The sequence below is a fragment of the Pongo abelii genome, chromosome 12 (genome assembly GCF_028885655.2).
Source record: "Pongo abelii isolate AG06213 chromosome 12, NHGRI_mPonAbe1-v2.0_pri, whole genome shotgun sequence".
Lineage (NCBI taxonomy): Eukaryota > Metazoa > Chordata > Mammalia > Primates > Hominidae > Pongo > Pongo abelii.
The window spans coordinates 25,930,027-25,950,243 of record NC_071997.2 but is presented as its reverse complement, the minus strand read 5'-3'; the positions used below and the strand labels follow the sequence as shown (position 1 = coordinate 25,950,243).

The 20,217-nt window shown below is 45.0% G+C and overlaps 1 protein-coding gene across 4 annotated transcripts in view; it reads left to right on the top strand.

Annotated features, from left to right (window-relative positions):
* The first annotated feature begins 462 nt into the window (after window positions 1-462).
* The window catches only part of LMAN2L (lectin, mannose binding 2 like), a 33,785-nt gene continuing 14,030 nt past the window's right edge, over window positions 463-20,217 (top strand). For 2 of the 4 annotated variants that reach the window (XM_024242411.3, XM_024242412.3), the window contains exons 1-4: window positions 463-700; window positions 2,508-2,626; window positions 6,050-6,167; window positions 6,973-7,055. In XM_024242411.3, the coding sequence (XP_024098179.3) occupies window positions 463-700; window positions 2,508-2,626; window positions 6,050-6,167; window positions 6,973-7,055 (558 nt within the window). Of the gene's footprint in view, window positions 701-2,507; window positions 2,627-3,334; window positions 3,416-6,049; window positions 6,168-6,972; window positions 7,056-20,217 lie in introns of those variants that run through there. The other 2 variants (XM_054547192.2, XM_054547191.2) reach the window with 2 other exon arrangements.

The following is a 20,217-nucleotide window of genomic DNA, read 5'->3' as shown; positions in this document are numbered from 1 at the left end:
GTGTCTTTCGCAGTTGTTAGGTGGAGTTTCTATAAATATCATCAGGTCAAGTTAGTTGGTAGTGCTGTTCAAGTCTTTCATAAATTGATAATTTTCCAGCTATTTTACGGATTTGTCTTTTTCTCCTTTCACTGCTATATCTTCCAAATTGATTCAGAGAGCTGCAGTCAGGAGCGTACTATTGCAGAGAGGATAGAATGTTTGGGACCAGAAGAAACGTTTTATCTCTTTAAATTTACTCTCGTACGCAGAAAACAAAATACAAATAAACTACGTATCCCAGCAAGCCTAGTGGAACTCAGGACAAATGCAAATAAGGGAGTCTGGGCATTCGGCTACGCCCCTTTTCTGGGTTGGCAAGGCAACTGATACCCAAGCCAGCCAATCGGTGATATGGTCACCTGCAGGGGCGGGGGCTTGACGAGAGCCAATAGGACGCGGGGCAGATGGTTCTTCGGGCCAATGGGTTGGGCGACGGGGCGGGCTTTTGATGAAGGGTCGGCGGTGGGAAAGATGGCGGCGACTCTGGGACCCCTTAGGTCGTGGCAGCAGTGGCGGCGATGTTTGTTAGCTCGGGATGGGTCCAGGATGTTACTCCTTCTTCTTTTGTTGGGGTCTGGGCAGGGGCCACAGCAAGTCGGGGCGGGTCAAACGTTCGAGTACTTGAAACGGGAGCACTCGCTGTCGAAGCCCTACCAGGGTGAGGCGCCCAGGGTGAGGTGGTCGTGCAGTGGGGCGGGCTTCGGGACTTGATTTCAGGGGTAGAGGCGGGGGAGGCGAAGGGCTTCGTGGCCCGCAGGAAACTGCTGGCGGTGGTGGGGCCCACGGGGACTCCCTCCGCGTTTGGGAGCCACAGGTCTGAAAGGCAGGAGTTAGGTGTGCCTGCCGAGCTCTGGAAGTTTCCAGTAGGTAAAGGCAGGGCTGTCGGGTACCACTAGTGTTAGGCCTGGAGTTAGACAGGAGCAGTTTGGGAAGGGGAGAGAATTGAGAATGGTGAGGAGTGATTGAGGGCTACTAGCAATGAGCCGGTCTCCAGATGGACCTGTGGATGTGCTAGAAATAAAGCAGGAGGAAGAACTGGGGTAGAACTTGAACGAAATGAGAAGAAAGATAATAAATTTATGTTGCTGGGTAGAACCACCTTCTCTTCTCCAGCCTAGGGGCCCTATTGGTGAAAGAGGTTAGGGTTCACAGAACTCTAAGCACAGCTTATCAGCCAGAAAATTAATGCAGTTAGCTACAAAACGATGACAAACCAGTGCAGATGGCTTAACTAACACAAGTCTTTCCCCACTAAGGCTTAGGTAGTGGGACAGAAAACAATTCAAAGTGCAAGAGTATACGCTACTACTAAGGGTAGTCATTTATTCACTTACATGCCTGCAGTGCCTCTGTGCTGATGTCTTTGCTAATGCTTATGGGTTTGCAGACACAGTTTTCACTCTTAAAGAAGTTTATAGTTGAGGGTACAGGAAGTAGCTTCACACTTTAAGGATTGTTTAAAGAAAGAATGTGACGGCCGGGGCAGTGGCTCGCGCCTGTAATCCCCACTCTTTGGGAGGCCAAGGCGAGCGGATCACGAGGTCAGGAGATTGAGACCATCCTAGCTAACACGGTGAGACCCCGTCTTTGCTAAAAATACAAAAAAATTAGCCGGGTGTGGTGGCGGGCGCCTGTAGTCCCAACTACTCGGGAGGCTGAGGCAGGAGAATGGCGTGAACCCGGGAGGCAGAGCTTGCAGTGAGCCGAGATCGTGCCACTGCACTTCAGCCTGGGCAACAGAGAGAGACTCCATCTCAAAAAAAAAAAAAAAAAAAAAAGGAAGAATGTGACTAAGCCCCAGAGACCTGAGGGTCAAACTCTTTCTATTTTTATTTATATATTTTTAGAGACAGGGTCTTGTTCCGTTGCCTAGGCTGGAGTGCAGTGGCACAAGCATGGCTCATGCAGTTTCAATCTCCTGGGCTCAAGCGATCCTCACACCTCAGCCTCCTGAGTAGCTAGGACTGTGGACAAGGACTACCACACCTGGCTAATTTTTTTTTTTTTTTTTTTTGATAAAGACAGGGTCTTTCTATGTTGCCCAGGCTGGTCTCAAACTGCTGACCTCAAGATGCTCTCCCTCCTCATCATCTCAAAGTGTGGGGATTACATGGGTGAGCCACTGCACCTGGCCTGTCAAACTCTTTTTGACATAACTCAGGAAAATTCTTTTACGATGATGAAGTTTACTCACATATAAAACGGGAAGAATGGATGTGAGCTATGGTTACTGTAACATGCATAAAGTGATAGTTCTGATGTACTTTGGGGTCCTCACCTGATAAAGGCCTTGTGAAAGTTGTAGAGATGGTAAGGATTTAAGATTCATGAGTGAGAGAAGATAGGAGATTGAGTGACATTAAAGGGGGAAAAGATGATGGCTTAGCTTTCAGAGGCCCTGTGGTGGCTGCTTTCTGAATGGATTGGTGTTGAAGAGTATGAACTGATCTACTTCCTTCCTGTAGGTGTGGGCACAGGCAGTTCCTCACTGTGGAATCTGATGGGCAATGCCATGGTGATGACCCAGTATATCCGCCTTACCCCAGATATGCAAAGTAAACAGGGTGCCTTGTGGAACCGGGTGGTAAGAATCCTTCTCCCTCCTGTGTTGGTGACCTAGAAAGGCCTAAAAGCCGTTCAGCAGTGGCATACTGATTTAATTTTACTGTCTATCCCCCTGGTGTTCTGTCTTCTGTGGATATCAAGGATCTTTATTTTTGAGATTATTCTGACCTTGATAATAAATAAATCAGGTATTTAGGAAAATGCTCTCTATTTACTTATAGCAAATAATGCATTTTTTTTTCCTGAAATGTCTTTAATTCCTGATAGGCCCAATAGTACTACTTCTTAGGGTTTAATAATAACTTAACTCCTGCTTAACCACTTTGTAAGAAGATTATAAGAGTTCACTGCAGCCTCAAACTCCTGGGTTTAAGGGCTCCTCCTGCCTCAGCCTCCTGAGTAGCTGAGACTACAGGCATGTGCCACTGCACCTGGCTAATTTTTAAAACATTTTTTGTAGAGATGGGGTCTTGCTGTGTTGCCCAGGCTGGTCTCAAACTCTTGGTCTCAAACAATCCTCCTGCCTTGGCCTCCCAAAGGTCAGGGATTATAGGTGTGAGCCACCAGGCCTGGTTGAGAGTACTCTCTTAAATTGATCCCAAATCTTATCCCAGCATCCCCATCTTGTTATTTCAATTTGAAGAGTCTGATATAAAATTTTATTTTCATGTGAAAGCCACTCTGAGCTGTTGGTCATTTTATTTGTCCTTCTCTGGACCTTTTCTAGCTGCATTGTCTTCCTTGAGGTATGGCGACAAGAAGTGAATGCAGTATTCCTGGTGTGGCTGCACTGTGATTTTGTACAAGTGTAAGATGATGCTTTCTTTTCTGTTTCCAGGGCTCTTTCTAAATCTTTTACGACCAGTTTACTTTTGGGCATGACTCTGGCATCCTTTGGTACTTTTTCTGGAACTCTCATAAACTAAGAACTTAATTTTACATGGTTTTTCTCATTAGTTGTAGATAAGCGAATCTCAGAAAAGAGAACGATTTCTTTTCCCTGTTCAGGAGGGCAAGAGAAATTTCTACATTAGTTATCTGCACAAACTGGCCCCTTAACCTAGATCATAGTGCCGAGCTCATTTTTGGACAGAGTACAGAGCATTGTGTTTTGGTAGCAGAGATAAAGGACAGTTGAAAGACTGGGATTCTCGATCCAGCTCTGTCACAGTCCTCCTGTGAGCCCTAGGCAGATTATTTAACTTCTTAGTTTTCTGTTTCTCCATCTGATAAATGAGCTTCAGAATACCTGTTTTACTTGCCCACTGGGGTTGTTGTGAGAATAAAATAAGACAATAGACATGAAAAGATTGGCAAGTTAAAATGGTTACAGAAATATGTGTTATGTTATTACACTTCTAAAAGTTTGTTGATGGGGCTCTTCTGGGTTACAAGACGATTATGTTCAAGGCTTGATACTCTGCTGCTGTCTTGCTGGCTGGCTGTCTCTACATAACTTGTAGCAGCAGTTCTAGTATAGCCTCTAGTTCTTCCCTTTTTCAGACTTCTGACACCTGTATTCGCTGTTATCTGGCTATCACCATGACTATGGGCTTGTTTCTGAGTTATTTGAATAGGATGCATTTGTTTGAGCGGTGGTTCTCAAATTTGGCTATCCATTGGAATCAATGCCTGGGTCTCACCCCCAGAGATTCTGATCTAATTGGAATAGGGTGCAGCTTAGCCATTGGGATTTTTTAAAACTCTGTCGGTGAATCCAGTGTGTGGCAGAATTTCAGAACCGCGATTAGACATGGTCCTGAGCAAAACAGTATAGCATTGTGCTGTAGGAGGCCAAAAATCAGTGACAGACACGTCTTGGCTCACTGAAAACTTCTGTGACTCTGCCCTCTTCCCAGGGGCATAATACCTACCTCCTGGCAGCTTCCTGCCCCACTGAATTTCACTCTTTCTCTGAAAGCAATTTTTTTTTTTTTTTTTAAACAGGGTCTCATCACTCTGTCCACTCTGTCGCCTAGGCTGGAGTGCAGTGGTGCTATCACAGCTCACTGCAGCCTGGACCTCCCGGGCTCAAATGATCCTCCCACCGTAGCCTCTCAAAATGCTTTGATTACTGGTGTGAGCTACTGTGCCTGACCTTTCTCTGAAATCTTTTTTTTTTTTTTTGAGATGGAGTCTCGCTCTGTCGCCCAGGCTGGAGTGTAGTGGCATTATCTCAGCTCACTGCAAGCTCTGCCTCCTGGGTTCACGCCATTCTCCTGCCTCAGCCTCCTGAGTAGCTAGGACTGCGGGCGCCCACCACCACACCTGGCTAATTTTTTGTATTTTTTAGTAGAGACGGGGTTTCACCGTGTTAACCAGGATGGTCTCGATCTCCTGACCTTATGATCCGCCCACCTCAGCCTCCCAAAGTGCTGGGATTACAGGCGTGAGCCACCGCGCTGGGCCGTTTCTCTGAAATCGTAATGAAACAGCAGAGAGATAAGAATCCAGAGTGACAAGACAGAGACTGGCTCAATAGAGTAGGAGATTTCAGGCCCCTTGCTAAATGCAGGAGTACCCAACCCCCTTTCATTTTGACTGTGTACTTCTAATATGAACACTTTTGGAAAATATCCCAGAAATAAAGAATGAAAACTGAAAATGATCTAGCAATATGTTGCCCAGAACAATCTATATGGAGAGCCTTTGGCTGAACCCAGCTGGTCTGTCTGTTCTTCCTTCACTTCTTTCTTCACAGTAGACTTTTAACCAGAAGCTTCCCTAAATCAACTACCCACTCTGTTTTTTTCTTGAAACCGTTCAACTATTTAAAACACTTAACCATCCGCTTGCATCCATTTTCAAGTGCATTTAAGCTTCTTGGCCATGGACGGGAGTGTTTGGGGGGACTGTAACTTGCTCTTCTTGTGAGAATTCTGGCTTACCCCTCAGCTTGGCAGAGGGCCAGGTCTAGCTAATTAGAGTTGTCTGTAGTATCTGCTACTTATTCCTGGAAACGTTTGCATAACAGCTTAGCTTTTCTTTTTCTACTATAATAAATTAGGCTTTGACCTTTCTTTAAATCCAGCTTTTCAGAGTCTTTCTGTCTGAGGGGTGATCTTGAGTTGTAAATGAGTATGAATTCAGCCATCTGTACTCTAAAAGCCGAGCTACTTTGCTGGGTGGGTGTAGGATCACAGGAGTGGAGTTTGGTATACTCTTGTCTTTTCCAGCTTTGGAGTTCTGTCCTGTTTCTGTTGGGAAATGTTGAAGATAATTGGGAGGTTTATTCATTTTCATATTAAATCTCTAAACAGTTGAATGGTTCAATCCATTTAATTTTATGACATGAACACATAGCAAGTCTTAGATTTAGGTTTTAACCCTTAGCCTAGTGTTACCTGCATTTGTGTTTTCCAAGTCTGTCGATTGCTGATGCGGGCCTGAGGGGTTTTGCATTTCATGCTTTTTATTGATTCTAATGTCTTTCTCACTTTAGCCATGTTTCCTGAGAGACTGGGAGTTGCAGGTGCACTTCAAAATCCATGGACAAGGAAAGAAGAATCTGCATGGGGATGGCTTGGCAATCTGGTACACAAAGGATCGGATGCAGCCAGGTATTGGGACCCTGTGTTACTCTTGTGTGGGTGTGACAGCCTGCTTTTTCATGTGCCCTCTTTTTGAAAAGGTTCCTTCCCCACAGTGCCAGCTGTTTTCCTTCTCCCTTAATGTATGTGGATGAACACTGGTCCATCTAGTCTCTAGAATGGGGTCTGAGTCCTCATAAGCAGCTGAATTTGACTCATCCTGAGGCAGTTGCTTGCTTATTACTTCTTTCTGAGTTTCTTGTGCAACTACCTGGCCTGTTGGCTGGATGAAAGCACTGGCTCTCCTGAACGCTGACGATTGGGTGAGCTGATTTCTTCTGAGCATTTACAGTGAATGATCTCAGCACTGCTGAGTCAAGAGAAGAGTTATCTATTTTCCTTGTGTAGGAGCTATTATTGCTCCATGTAGATGGCAGGCTCAACCTGATTTGACCTGATCTCTTTTGGAACAAGAAGGAGAACTAGGGAATTCAGTTCTCTCTTGGGGGCATAGTCTTTACCAATTGTTTGTAAAGCAGAATTCTGTAGGGGCACCTTAGCAACCAGTTTGGATCAGGAAGCTGCCTGAGTGCTAAATAAGGTTGCAGTGGCCTTCTCTCTTTCCCTTGCCTCCTACAACAAACAATTACAGATATTTACTGGGCACTTGTTACAGGCCATGCACTTTGCTGGGTACTTTTACATGTGTTTTCTCATCTTGAGAGAGGTTTGGGAGTCATTTGAATTTTACTTTTTCCTCCATCATAGTGATATATTATTCCTTTATCAACTCTTAGCTTTATTTCATTGTTCATCATCTGTTCTCTCTCTCTAGGGCCTGTGTTTGGAAACATGGACAAATTTGTGGGGCTGGGAGTATTTGTAGACACCTACCCCAATGAGGAGAAGCAGCAAGAGGTAATGGCAAGTGTCAGAGCCTAGGTCAGCTGCACTGACATCACGGTTCTGTGCCTCAGGAATGTTGTACAGGAGGGAACGAAGGAGATAGAAAGTGAGGGGTTCTTCCATCTATTGAACTTCAAAAGTTAATGTCCTTGTCAGCATTTTTTCTAGAGGAACTGTTTAGGAGTGCACAGTCCTTTGGGAATAGCTGTCTTGAACAGGGGCTTTTTCTTTAGTGATAATCATGTTCTCTCTTGTGCCTATTAGGTAGCCACTAAAATTGAGCATGTTTGGTTGATTGGTGATTTGGCTGCTAGACCAGCACCAGAGCAAGCCGAATTTATGTAACTCAGCCTCCCCTGACTTTTAATCCATCAGTGCTGTGCTCTCTTTGGCAACTTGCACACACTTTTCAGCATCTTTTTCTTCTTCCTCATCTCAGACCTGAAGAACAGTTCTCCTCGCCTATAGAAAAGGCTATAATTGGCCAGGTGTGGTGGCTAACACCTGTAAGCCCAGCATTTTGGGAGGTCGAGGTGGGCAGATCACCTGAGGTCAAGAGTTCGAGACCAGCTTTGCCAACATGGTGAAATCCCGTCTCTACTAAATATATAAAAATTAGATGGGTGTGGTGGTGGGTGCCTGTAATCCCACCTACTCGGAAGGCTGAGGCAGGAGAATCACACCATTGCATGCACTTCCCCCTGGGCAGCAGAGTGAGACTCTGTGTCAAAAAAAAAAAAAAGAAAGAAAGAAAGAAAGAAAAGGCTGTAATGAGAAGGAAATTGATGAAAGCCCAGCATTTTGTTGGAACCTAGTATCTGGCTGTTGGCAGGCCTTTTTGTTACCTGACCTAAGAGTTTTTTAGTGCTTTCTTTTTTTTTTTTAATTTTTTTTTGAAACAGAGTCTCGCTCTGTCACCGAGGCTGCAGTGCAGTGGCGTGATCTCGGCTCACTGCAACCTCTGCCTCCGAGGTTCACGCCATTCTCCTGCCTCAGCCTCCCGAGTAGCTGGGACTACAGGCGCGTGCCACCACACCCGGCTAACTTTTGTATTTTTAGTAGAGACGGGGTTTCACCATGTTGGTCAGGCTGGTCTCGAACCCCTGACCTCGTGATCTGCCTGCCTCGGCCTCCCAAAGTGCTGGGATTACAGGCGTGAACCACCATGCCCGGCTATTGCTTTCTTATATTGACAGTGGGTTTGTACTCTCTCTGTGTCCTGTGGCACTGCCATCAGATGGTGGGAAATTATGACAGGTTGTTGCTGGGTATCCTGTAGTTAAGTAATACCTAGCGAGGAAAGCAGGATTAGAAATAGAGGCAAAGGTCACATTATTTTTTTCCCCAAAGGTTTATTATGAAAATTTTCAAACTTAAAAAACATTGGAAGGCTGGGCATGGTGGCTCACGCCTGTAATCCCAGCACTTTGGGAGGCTGAGGTGGGCAGATTACTTGAGGTTAGGAGTTCGAGACCAGCCTGGCCAACATTATGAAACCCTGTCTCCACTAAAAATACAAAAGTTAGTATTTTTATTAGTATTAGTATTAACCTGTAGTCCCAGCTACTTGGGAGGCTGAGATGGGAGAGTCACTTGAACCTGGGAGGTGGAGGTTGCAGTGAGCTGAGACCACGCCATTGCACTGCAGCCTGTAATCCCAGCTACTCAGGTTGCTGAGTCAGGAGAATGGCTTGAACCCAGAAGGCGGAGGTTGCAGTGAGCTGAGATTGCACCACTGCACTCCAGCCTGGGCAACAGAGCGAGACTGTCACCAAAATAAACAAAAAAATTAGAAGAATAGAGAATGATCATTGTATCTGTGATGCTCAGATTCAACAGTTGTTAACATTTCCCACAGAACTCACTTTATTTTTTTTTTATTTTTTGAGATGGAGTCTCGCTTGTCTCCAGGCTGGAGTGCAGTGGTGCAGTCTCGGCTCACTGCAACCTCCACCTCCCGGGTTCAAGCCATTCTCCTGCCTTAGCCTCCTGAGTAGCTGGGATTACAGGCACACACCACCACGTCCAGCTAATTTTTGTATTTTTAGAGACAGGGTTTCACCCTGTTGGCCAGGATGGTCTCCATCTCCTGACCTCAGGTGATTCGCCTACCCTGGCCTCCCGAAGAGGTGGGGTTCCAGGTGTGAGCCACTGTGCCCAGCCAGCTCACTTTAGAGGTGGCAGAATGTGAGACCTGAGTTAGGAGAATAACCTGCTGTTGTGGATCAGTTACAGCTGCTTCTCTGTGTTCCTTCTGGGCTGTTCTTCATTCCACATACATTAACCACTTTCTAGGCGCCAGGCCCTGGGAATTAGTGAGCAAGATAACATGGTCCTTGTACTCAGTAGCACTGAGAATGCTGATGGGGGAACTCTGGGGCACTGTGGGAGGACACAGCAGGAGCTTCTAACCTGAAGTGGGGCAGTAGTGTTGGTGGTAGTGGGGAAGGCTTCTTCCAGGAAGTGCCTTTTAGGTTGAGGTCTGCAGAGTAAGGAATCCGTGTCCCATGCAGAGGGAAAAAAGCCGAGGTCCTAAGGTTAAAGAGAGGGGTTGATGAGGCTGGGTGCAGTGGCTCATGCCTGTAATCCCAGCACTTTGGGAGGCCGAGGCGGGTGGATCATGAGGTCAGGAGACCGAGACTATCCTGGCCAACATGGTGAAACCCCGTCTCTACTAAAAATACAAAAATTAGCCAGGCGTAGTGGCATGCTTCTGTAGTCCCAGCTACTCAGGAGGCTGAGGCAGGAGAATCGCTTGAACCTGGAAGGTGGAGGTTGCAGTGTGAGCCAAGATCACGCCACCGCACTCCAGCCTGGGTGACAGAGTGAGACTCCATCTCAAAAAAAAAGAGAGAGAGAGAGAGGGGATGATGAGTGTGTCGAAATAAAGTAGAATCAGAGACAGATGAGGCTAGAATGAAAAGCAGGGCCAGTAGTCTTGTTATGTTGCACAGTTCCTAGGGCTGCTGTTCACCTTGCATTCTACAGTATTAACACTGTAGCCTTGGCATGTTAACTAGCTGCTGAGACTGAGCAGCATCTGCTTGCGTGGTTGGTGGTTGAACTGTTTAGACGAGAGCCAGAGCAGACTGAATGTATGTGACTCATGCTCACCATATACCACTTGGGGCCAAGTTCTGAAGGATTGTGTTCCTGTTGAGGAGTCTGGACTTGATTCTGAAGGGGTAGGTACATTAAAGGATTTTATCGAAGAGAGGATCATGACTGGGTTTGTAGTCATGCTGAGGAAATAGTGGTAGTTAGAAATGCATCTGAATAAGAGTTGTCAGCTTTAGGGCCTGACAAGAGGTTTAAACTTGTCTCTCTGTTTCTTCCAGAAACAAATTGTTCAAACTCTGTTAGCTTCCATTTCTCCATGAGATAGTAGTAATTCTGGTTTGAGAAAGTAGAAATTCTGACTTGGGTTTATTTTGTAAGGATTTTGTAGATGTTAATTAAAAAAAATTTATTTTAGATGGTAAAAATGGAGGCATCTTTTCTGGCTAGCTATTGTGGTTCTTACTTCCAAGTGCACATTGTAATTCCCTGGAGAACTTTTAAAAATATTGACATCCAGTCCCAACCCCAGAGCTTCTGATTCAGTTCGTCTGAAGTGTAGTCTAGGCAGCCTTCCTTTTTTAAAGCTTTCCAGGGGATTCACATATATAGCCGAGGCCGAGAACCCTTGGACTAACATGGGTTCCTTTTTTCCTTATAAAACTAAATTTAAGGCTGGGCGCGGTGGCTCACACCTGTAATCTCAGCACTTTGGGAGGCTGAGGCGGGCAGATCACGAGGTCAGGAGTTCGAGACCAGCCTGGCCAACATAGTGAAACCCTGTCTCTACTAAAAATACAAAAATTAGCCAGGTGTGGTGGTGGGCGCCTGTAGTCCCAGCTACTTGGGAGGCTGAGGCAGGAGAATCTCTTGAACCTGGGAGGCGGAGGTTGCAGTGAGCCAAGATCATGCCCTTGCACTCCAGCCTGGGCGACAAGAGCAAGACTCTGTCTCAAAAAAAAAAAAAGCCGTTAAAAAAAAAAATCACTTGCTGTTTATTAGATGGCTGCTGTGTGCCAGGTACTTTGCAAATATTGTCTTAATCCTCATCAAACCTCCTTATAGTCTGTATTTTTCCCATTTTACCAGTGAGTAAACAGGCTTAGAGCAGTTAAGTGTCTGTTTCAAGGTAATAGTCAATATAAAGTGAAGCACAGGTCCACCAGATTCCAGAAGCTGTGCTTTTATCTGTGATGTTCTACCAGCTCCCATCCTTTTTTTTTTTTCTGTCAGGTTGACTTCTTTCTTGAGAATAGAGACATTTATTATTATTATTTTGTTTTATTTTATTTTATTTTATTTATGTATTTTTTTGAGATGGAGTCTCGTTCTGTCACCCAGGCTGGAGTGCAGTGGTGCGATCTCAGCTCACTGCAAGCTCCGCCTCCCGGGTTCACGCCATTCTTCTGCTTCAGCCTCCTGAGTAGCTGGGACTACAAGTACCTGCCACCACGCCCAGCTAATTTTTTATATTTTTAGTAGACATGGGGTTTCACCGTGTTAGCCAGGATGGTCTTGATCTCCTGACCTTGTGATCTGCCCACCTTGGCCTCCCAAAATGCTGGGATTACAGGGGTAAGCCACTGTGCCTGGCCTTATTTTATTATTTTTTTTGAGATGGAGTCTTGCTCTGTTGCCCAGGCTGGAGTGCAGTGGCGCGATCTTGGCTCACTACAACCTCCGCCTCCTGGGTTCAGTGATTCTCCTGCCTCAGCCTTTGGGGTAGCTGGGATTTGAGGCATACTCCACCCAGTCTGGCTGATTACAGGCACACACCACCACATCTGGCTAATTTTTGTATTTTTAGTAGAGACGGGGTTTCACCACGTTGGCCAGGCTGGTCTCAAACTCCAGACCTCAAGTAATCTACCCGCCTTGGCCTCCCAAACTGCTAGGATTACAGGCGTGAGCCACCGCACCCAGCCTGTTAATATGTTTATATGCTGTCCTGTGCAATTTCTTTCTTTTTTTTTTTTTTTTTTTTGAGATGGAGTCTCGCTCTGTTGTCCAGGCTGGAGTGCAGTGGCATCATCTCAGCTCACTGCAAGGTCTGCCTCCTGGGTTCAGGCCATTCTCCTGCCTCAGCCTCCCGAGTAGCTGGGTAGCTGGGACTACAGGCACCTGCAACCACGCCCAGCTAATTTTTTGTATTTTTATTAGAGACGGGGTTTCACCGTGTTAGCCAGGATGGTCTCTATCTCCTGACCTCATGGTCTGCCCACCTCGGCCTCCCAAAGTGCTGGGATTACAGGCGTGCGCCACCACGCCTGGCCAGTGCAATTTCAGTTCTTAGAGCTTATATTCAGTCCAGAGAGTATAGAAAGTATTTTCCTTTCTACATCCCAACACCCTACAACTATCTAAGAGGGTAAAATCAAATGTGTTTGTCAGTGGCATGGTTTACTTCAATATACATAAAGGCACCAGGCATTGTTCTAAGCACTTTCACATACATTATTTACTTATCATAACAACCTTTTGGGGTAGATGATAGTATTATCTCTATTTTGTGGGTAAGAAACTGAAGTGTACCTAGAAAGGTTACAGAACTTGTTAGTGTCACACACATAGTGGGTCTGACTCCAGAGACTCCAGTCTGATTATTATTGCTTTATTATTTTGAGCTCATTGAAAGAGGGTGACAAATAGTGTACCTTTTGAGAACTTACAAATGACCGTGGTATGTGTGCAGAAGATGTCCTAGACAAGGAAGACAAAGAGCAGGTAGGAGGGTGTGTAGAACAATTCATGAAATTCCTCAAGATAGTGGTAAAAACATTTTTCTGGTTTCTTGTTTCTTTGTCGCAAGAGTCCACATGACCCTGTTGCTCAACTTCTTACCACATTTGTTCATGAGAAAATATTGGGAAAATCATAGCAACCAGTAATGCATCTGAGAAGAGGGTGAGAGACTTCAGTATATAGGCTCAATCCTCCCCCCTCAGCCTCCTTCCCAGTAGCTGGGACAACAGGCATGCGCCACCACACCTGGCTAATTTTTGTATTTTTTGTAGAGACAAGGTTCCGCCGTGTTGCCTAGGCTGGTCTCAAACTGCTATGCTCAAGTGATTTGCCTGCTTTGGCCCCCCAAGATGCTGGGATTACAGGCATGAGCCACCGCACCTGGCCCCTCAACTGTGGTTTAACATCTGAAAATTAATATAATATACCACATTAACAGACTAAAGGACAAACAACATATAATCATCTCAATAGATAGAGAAAAAGTGACAAAATTTCATACCTCTTGATAATAAAAACACTCAACAAATTAGGAATAGAAGAGGATTTCCTCAACCTGATAAAGGGCATCTATGAAAAACCCACAGCTAATATATATGTATGTATTTGTGTGTGTGTCACACACACATTTTTTATTTTTATATTTTTTTGAGATAGAGTCTCGCTCTGTCACCTGGGCTGGAATGCAGTAGCGTGATCTTGGCTCACTGCAACCTCTGCCTCCCGGGTTCAAGCGATTCTCCTGCCTCAGCCTCCCAAGTAGCTGAGATTACAGACGTGCACCACCACACCTGGTTAATTTTTGTGTTTTTAGTGGAGACGGGGTTTCACCATGTTGATCATACTAGTCTTGAACTCCTGACCTGAAGTGATCTGCCCGCCTCGACCTCCCAAAGTGCTGGGATTACAGGTGTGAGTGAGCCACTGTGCCCAACCTTTTTATTTTTTTGAGACAGAGTCTTGCTCTGTCACCCAGGCTGGAGTACAGTGGCATGATCTCTGCCCACTGCAACCTCCACCTCCTGTGTTCAAGCAATTCTCCTGCCTCAGCCTCCTGAGCAGCTGGGATTACAGGCGCCTGCCACCACTCCCAGCTAAGTTTTTGTATTTTTAGTAGTGACGGGAGTTTGCCATGTTCGCCAGGCTGGTCTCAAACTCCTGACCTCAGGTGATCTGCCCATCTCAGCCTCCCAAAGTGCTGGGATTACAGGCGTGAGCTACTGTGCTTGGCTAGAAAAACCCACAGCTAACATATTTAGTGGTAAACAGTTGAATTCTTTCCTTCTAAGATCAGGAATAAAACGAGGATATACACTCTTACCACTTCTGTTTAATGTTGTACTGGAGGACCTAGCTAGCGCAAGAGACATGAAAGTGAAATAAAAGACATCCGGATTGGAAAGGAAGTAAAACTATCTATTTCTATTTGCAGATGACAGAATATGGAAAATCCTAAGGAATCCACAAAAAAAACCTATTAGAACTACTAAATGAATTTAGCAAGGTTGAAGGATACAAGATCAGTATGCAAAAGTCAGGTTTATTTCTTTTTTTTGAGACAGAGTCTCGCTCTGTCACACAGGTTGGAGTGCAGTGGTATGATCTCTGCTCATTGCCACCTCCGCCTCCTGGGTTCAAGTGATTCTTCTGCCTCAGCCTCCAGAGTAGCTGGGATTACAGGCACGTGCTACCACGCCTGTCTAATTTCTGTATTTTTAGTAGAGATGGGGTTTCACCATGTTGGTCAGGCTGTTCTTGAACTCCTGACCTCGTGATCACCCGCCTCGGCCTCCCAAAGTGCTGGGATTACAGGCAAGAGGTACCACGCCTGGCAAATCAGGTTTATTTCTATATATTTTCAGTGAACAATCTGAAAATGAAAGGAGAAAACAACTCCATTTGCACTGTTATCAAAAAGAATAAAATACTTAGAAGTAAATTTGGCCAGGCGCTGTGGCTTACGCCTGTAATTCCAGCACTTTGGGAGGCCGAGGCGGGCAGATCACAAGGTCAGGAGATTGAGACCATCCTGGCTAACATGGTAAAACTCCGTCTCTACTAAAAAAATACAAAAAAATTAGCCAGGCGTGGTGGCGTGCGCCTGTAGTCCCAGCTACTTGGGAGGCTGAGGCAGGAGAATGGTGTGAACCTGGGAGGTGGAGGTTGCAGTGAGCCAAGATCATGCCACTGCACTCCAGCCTGGGTTACAGAACGAAACGAGACTCTGTCTCAAAAAAAAAAAAAAAAAAAAAAAAAAATTTAATAGAAAAACTTTGACAACTACAAAATATTGTTGGGGCCAGGTGTGGTGGCTCACACCTGTAATCCCAGCACTTGTGGGAGGCTGAAGTGGGAGAATCACCTTAGGCCAGGTGTTTGAAATGAGCCTGGGCACCCCAGCAAGATCTTGTCTCTACAAAAAATAAAATTAGGCCAGGCGTGGTGGCTCACACCTGTAATCCCAACGGGAGGGATTTTGAGAGGCTGAGACGGGTGGATCACAAGGTCAGGAGATCAAGACGATCCTGGCCAAGATGGTGAAACCCTGTCTCTATTAAAAATACAAAAAAATTAGCCGAGCTTGGCAGTGTGCACCTGTAGTCCCAGCTACTCGGGAGGCAGAGGCAGGAGAATTGCTTGAACCTGGGAGGCGGAGGCTATAGTGAGCCGAGATTGCGCCACTGCACTCCAGCCTGGGCGACAGAGCAAGACTCTGTCTCAAAAAAAATTAGCCTGGTGTGGTGGGTGATGCATACTACCCGGGAGGCTGAGGTGGAGGTTTGCTCAGGAGGGTAAGGCCGCAGTGAGCCACGATCGCATCGCTGCACTGTAGCCTCAGTAACAGAGCAAGACCCTGTCTCAAAAATGAGATAAAGTAAAAAAACATTATTGGAAGAAATTAAAGAAGATCCATGTAAATGGAAAGATGTTCTATGGCATGGATTGGAAGACTTGGTATTGTTAAGATGGCAGTACTCCCCACATTGCTCTATGCAGTCCCTACCTCTCAAAAACTTAGCTGGCTTCTTGGCAGAAATTCACAAGCTGATCTTAACATCCATATGGAAATTCAAGGGACTCAGAATAACCAAAATAATCTTGACAAAGAGTGAAGTTGGAATGCTCACACTTCCTGATTTCAAGACTTACTACAAAGCTACAATAATAAAGACAGTGTGCTACTGGCATCTGGATAGACATACAGATCAATGGAATAGAACTGAGAGTCTGTAAATAAACCGTCACATTTAATCAATTAATTTTCTTTTCTTTTTTTTTTTTTTTTTTTTTTGAGACAGAGTCTTGCTCTGTCTCCCAGGCTGGAGTGCAGTGGCGCGATTTCAGCTCACTGCAAGCTCTGCCTCCTGGGTTCACGCCATTCTCCTGCCTCAGCCTCCTGAGTAGCTGGGACTACAGGTGCCTGTCACCACGCCTGGCTATTTTTTTTTTTATATATATATTTTTAGTAGAGATGGGGTTTCACCATGTTAGCCAGGATGGTCTCAATCTCCTGACCTCGTGATCCACCCGCGTCGGCCTCCCAGTGTGCTGGGATTACAGGCGTGAGCCACCATGCCCGGTCTAATCAATTAATTTTCCACAAGATAATTCAATGGGGGAAAGAATCATCTTTTCAACAACTAGTTATCCACGTGTAAAATAATGAAGTTACCCCCTATTTCACACCACACAGAAGATTTAACTCGAAATGGATGAAAGATTTAAATGTAAAAGTTAAAACTATAAAACTTTTAGAAAAAAATATATCAGGTTGATTCGTCTTGACTTTGGATCAGGCAGTTGTTAGATGTGACACCAAAAGAAAAAGCAACAAAAGAAAAGGATAAATTGAACTTCATCAAAATTGAAACCTTAACGTGTTTCATAGGACATCATCAAGGAAATGTAAAGAACCTACAGAATGGGAAAAGATATATGCAAATCATATCTTATTAGAGATTTGTTTGAAACATAAAGAACTATTACAACTCAATAGTAAGACAACCATATTAGAAAATGGGCGAAAGATCTTAATAGGTATTTCTCTAAAAGAGATATACAAGTGGTCAAGAAGCTTGAAAAGAGGCTCAGCATCATCAGCCATCAGGGACATGCAAATTAAAACCGTAAGACACTATTTTACACCCGCTAGAATGGCTAAAATAAAAAAGATGAGAAGTGTTAGCAAGGATATGGAGTAATTGGAACCCTCATAGACCGCTGGTGGGAATGTAAAATGGTGCAGTTGCTTTGGAAAAGTTTGACATTTCTTCAAATGACTAAACATAGACTTTATATGATCTAGCAATTCCACTCATAGTGTACCTAAGAGAAATGAAAACATCTACACAAAACTTTTTTTTTTTTTTTTGAGATGGAGTCTTGCTCTGTTGCCCAGTTTGAAGTGCAGTGGCGTGATCTCAGCTCACTGTAACCTCTGCCTCCCGGGCTCAAGTGATTCCCCTGCTTCAGCCTTCCGAGCAGCTGGGATTACAGGCACGTGCCACCACGCCCGGCTAATTTTTACATTTTTAGTAGATATGGGTTTTGCCATGTTGGCCAGGCTAGTGTCAAACTCCTGACCTCAAGTTATCTGCCCGCCTTGGCCTCCCAAAGTGCTGGGATTATAGGCATCAGCCACTGTACCCGGCCTACACAAAAACTTATATGAATGTCCACAGCAGCATTATTCATAATAGCCAAGAAATGGATACAACTTAAATGTCCATCAACTGATTAGAGCAGGGGTCCCCAACCTGTTAGGAACCAGGCTGCACAGCAGGTGAGTGGTGGGCGAGCAAGCGAAGCATCATCTGTATTTACAGCTGCTACCCGTTGCTCTCATTACTGCCTGAGCTCCGCCTCCTCTCAGATCAGTGGTGGCATTAGATTCTCATAGGAGCAGGAGCCTCTTGTGAACTGAGCATGCGAGGATCTAGGTTGCTCCTTACGAGAATCTAATGCCTGATGATCTGTCAACTGTCTCCCATCACCCCCAGATGGGACTGTCTAGTTGCAGGAAAACAAGCTCAGGGTTCCCACTGATTCTACATCATGGCGAGCTGTATAATTATTTCATTACATATTATAATGTAATAATAATAGAAAGGTACACAGGCTTGGCGCGGTGGCTCACGCCTGTAATCCCAACACTTTGGGAGGCCAAGGTGGGCGGATCACGAGGTCAGGAGATTCAGGCCATTCTGGCTAACACGGTGAAACCCCGTCTCTACTAAAACTACAAAAAAATTAGCCGGGCGTGGTGGCGGGCGCCTATAGTCCCAGCTACTCGGGAGGCTGAGGCAGGAGAATGGCGTGAACCCGGCAGGCGGAGCTTGCAGTGAGCCAAGATCGTGCCACTGGACTTCAGCCTGGGCAACAGAGCGAGACTCCGTCTCAAAAAAAAAGAAATAAAGTACAGAATAAATGTAATGTGCTTGAATCATCCTGAAACCACCCCCCCTCCAACTCCCCGGTTCATGGAAAAATTGTCTTCCAGGAAACCAGTCCCTGGTGCCAAAAAGGTTGAGGACTACTGGATTAGAGGATAAACAAAATGTGATATATTGTTACAATGGAAATATCAGCGATGAAAAGAATTAAGTATCACTGGGTGTGGTGGCTCGTGCCTATAATCCCAACACTTTGGGAGGCCAAGGTGGAAGGATTGCTTAAGCCTAGGAGTTTTAGATCAGCTTGGGCAACATAGGGAGACCCCATCTTTACAAAAAACAAAAAAAAATTAGCTGGTCCCAGCTACTTTGCAGGCTGAGGCAGGAGGATTGCTTGAGTCCGGGAGGTCAAGGCTGTAGTGAGCTATGATTGCCACTGCACTGTAGCCTGGGCGATGGAGCAAGACTGTCTCAAAAGAAAAAAAAAAAAGTAGGAGTAATTGCCAGGCACAGTGGCTCACACTTGTAATTCTAGCACTTTAGGAGACCAAGGTGAGTGGATCACTTGAGCCCAGGATCTCGAGGTTGCAATGAGCCTTGATCACACCACTGCACTCAAGCATAGCAAGACCCTGTCTCAAAAAAAAAAAAAAAAAAAAGACTGAAAGAAATTAAGTATCGATATGTGCTCCAACATGGATGACCCTTGAAAACACTATGCTAAGTGGAAGAAGCCAGTCACAAAACACCCAAACATTGTATGATCCCATGCATATGAAATGTCAAGAATAGGCAAATCTGTAGAGACAGAAAGTAGATTAGTGGTTGTCTAGGGCTGGGGTAATGTGGGGTGGAGATGAGGAGAGTGACTACTAGTGGGCATGGGATTTTTTTTTTGGGTGATGAAAATGTTTTAAAATTGGTTGTGGTAATCATAATCTTAACTCTGAATATACTAAACGCCATTGAATTATATACTTTAAGTGAATTGTGTGGTCTGTGAATTATATCTCAGTGTTGTAGTTATTTATTTTATTTATTTATTTTTTTGAGACTGAGTCTCACCCTGTCGCCCAGGTTGGAGTGCAGTGGCGTGATCTTGGCTCACTGCAACATCCATCTCCCAGGTTCAAGTGATTCTCCTGCCTCAGCATCCCGAGTAGCTGGGATTACAGGTGCCTGCCACCACGCCTGGCTAATTTTTGTATTTTTAGTAGAGACGAGGGTTCACCATGTTGCCCAGGCTGGTCTCGAACTCCTGACCTTGTGATTTGCCCGCCTCAGCCTCCCAAAGTGCTGGGATTACAGGCGTGAGCCATCACGCCTGGCTGTATTGTAGTTATTTTTTAATGTTGATTAAAAGATCACCAGTGGGCAGGCACAGTAGCTCATGCCTGTAATCCCAGCACTTTGGGAAGCCAAGGCAGGAAGATAACTTGAGTCCAGGAGTTTGAAACCAGCCTAGGCAACATAGCAAGTCCTCATCTCTACAAAAAATTAAAAAAAAATAAAAAAAAAAGAAGGTAAAGATAACCTGATTATCTTTTCTTACCCTATCAAGTCATCAGCTGATGATCATCACTTTCTCACACGAACCTACCCAGATGTTGGTGAAAAGTTGCAGGGAAGTCAGTAGCAATCTTGGAGCTACAATGTGTTTCCGTTGAAATCAGAGCATAATGAATGAGAAGAGGCCTTCCTGGAATGAGAGCACAGAGTGTAACCGTTGTGGTCTTGGCCTTCATTCTTTTCTGTGAGATGTTTGGGCCTCACCCCTGGGGAGGCAGAAATAGCTAGAGAGTGGGGAGAACAGCTTGGGAGTTGTTTTTGAGGTATTCCCCATACTTTTTTTTGATGTGATGATTGTTTTTTCCTCCTTTGAACTGGAAGAAAATTTAACAATACCATGCCATCCAGTTAAAAAAAAATTTCCTCAAGTCTTTTTTTTTTTTTCTTTTGAGACTGAGTCTTGCATTCTATCG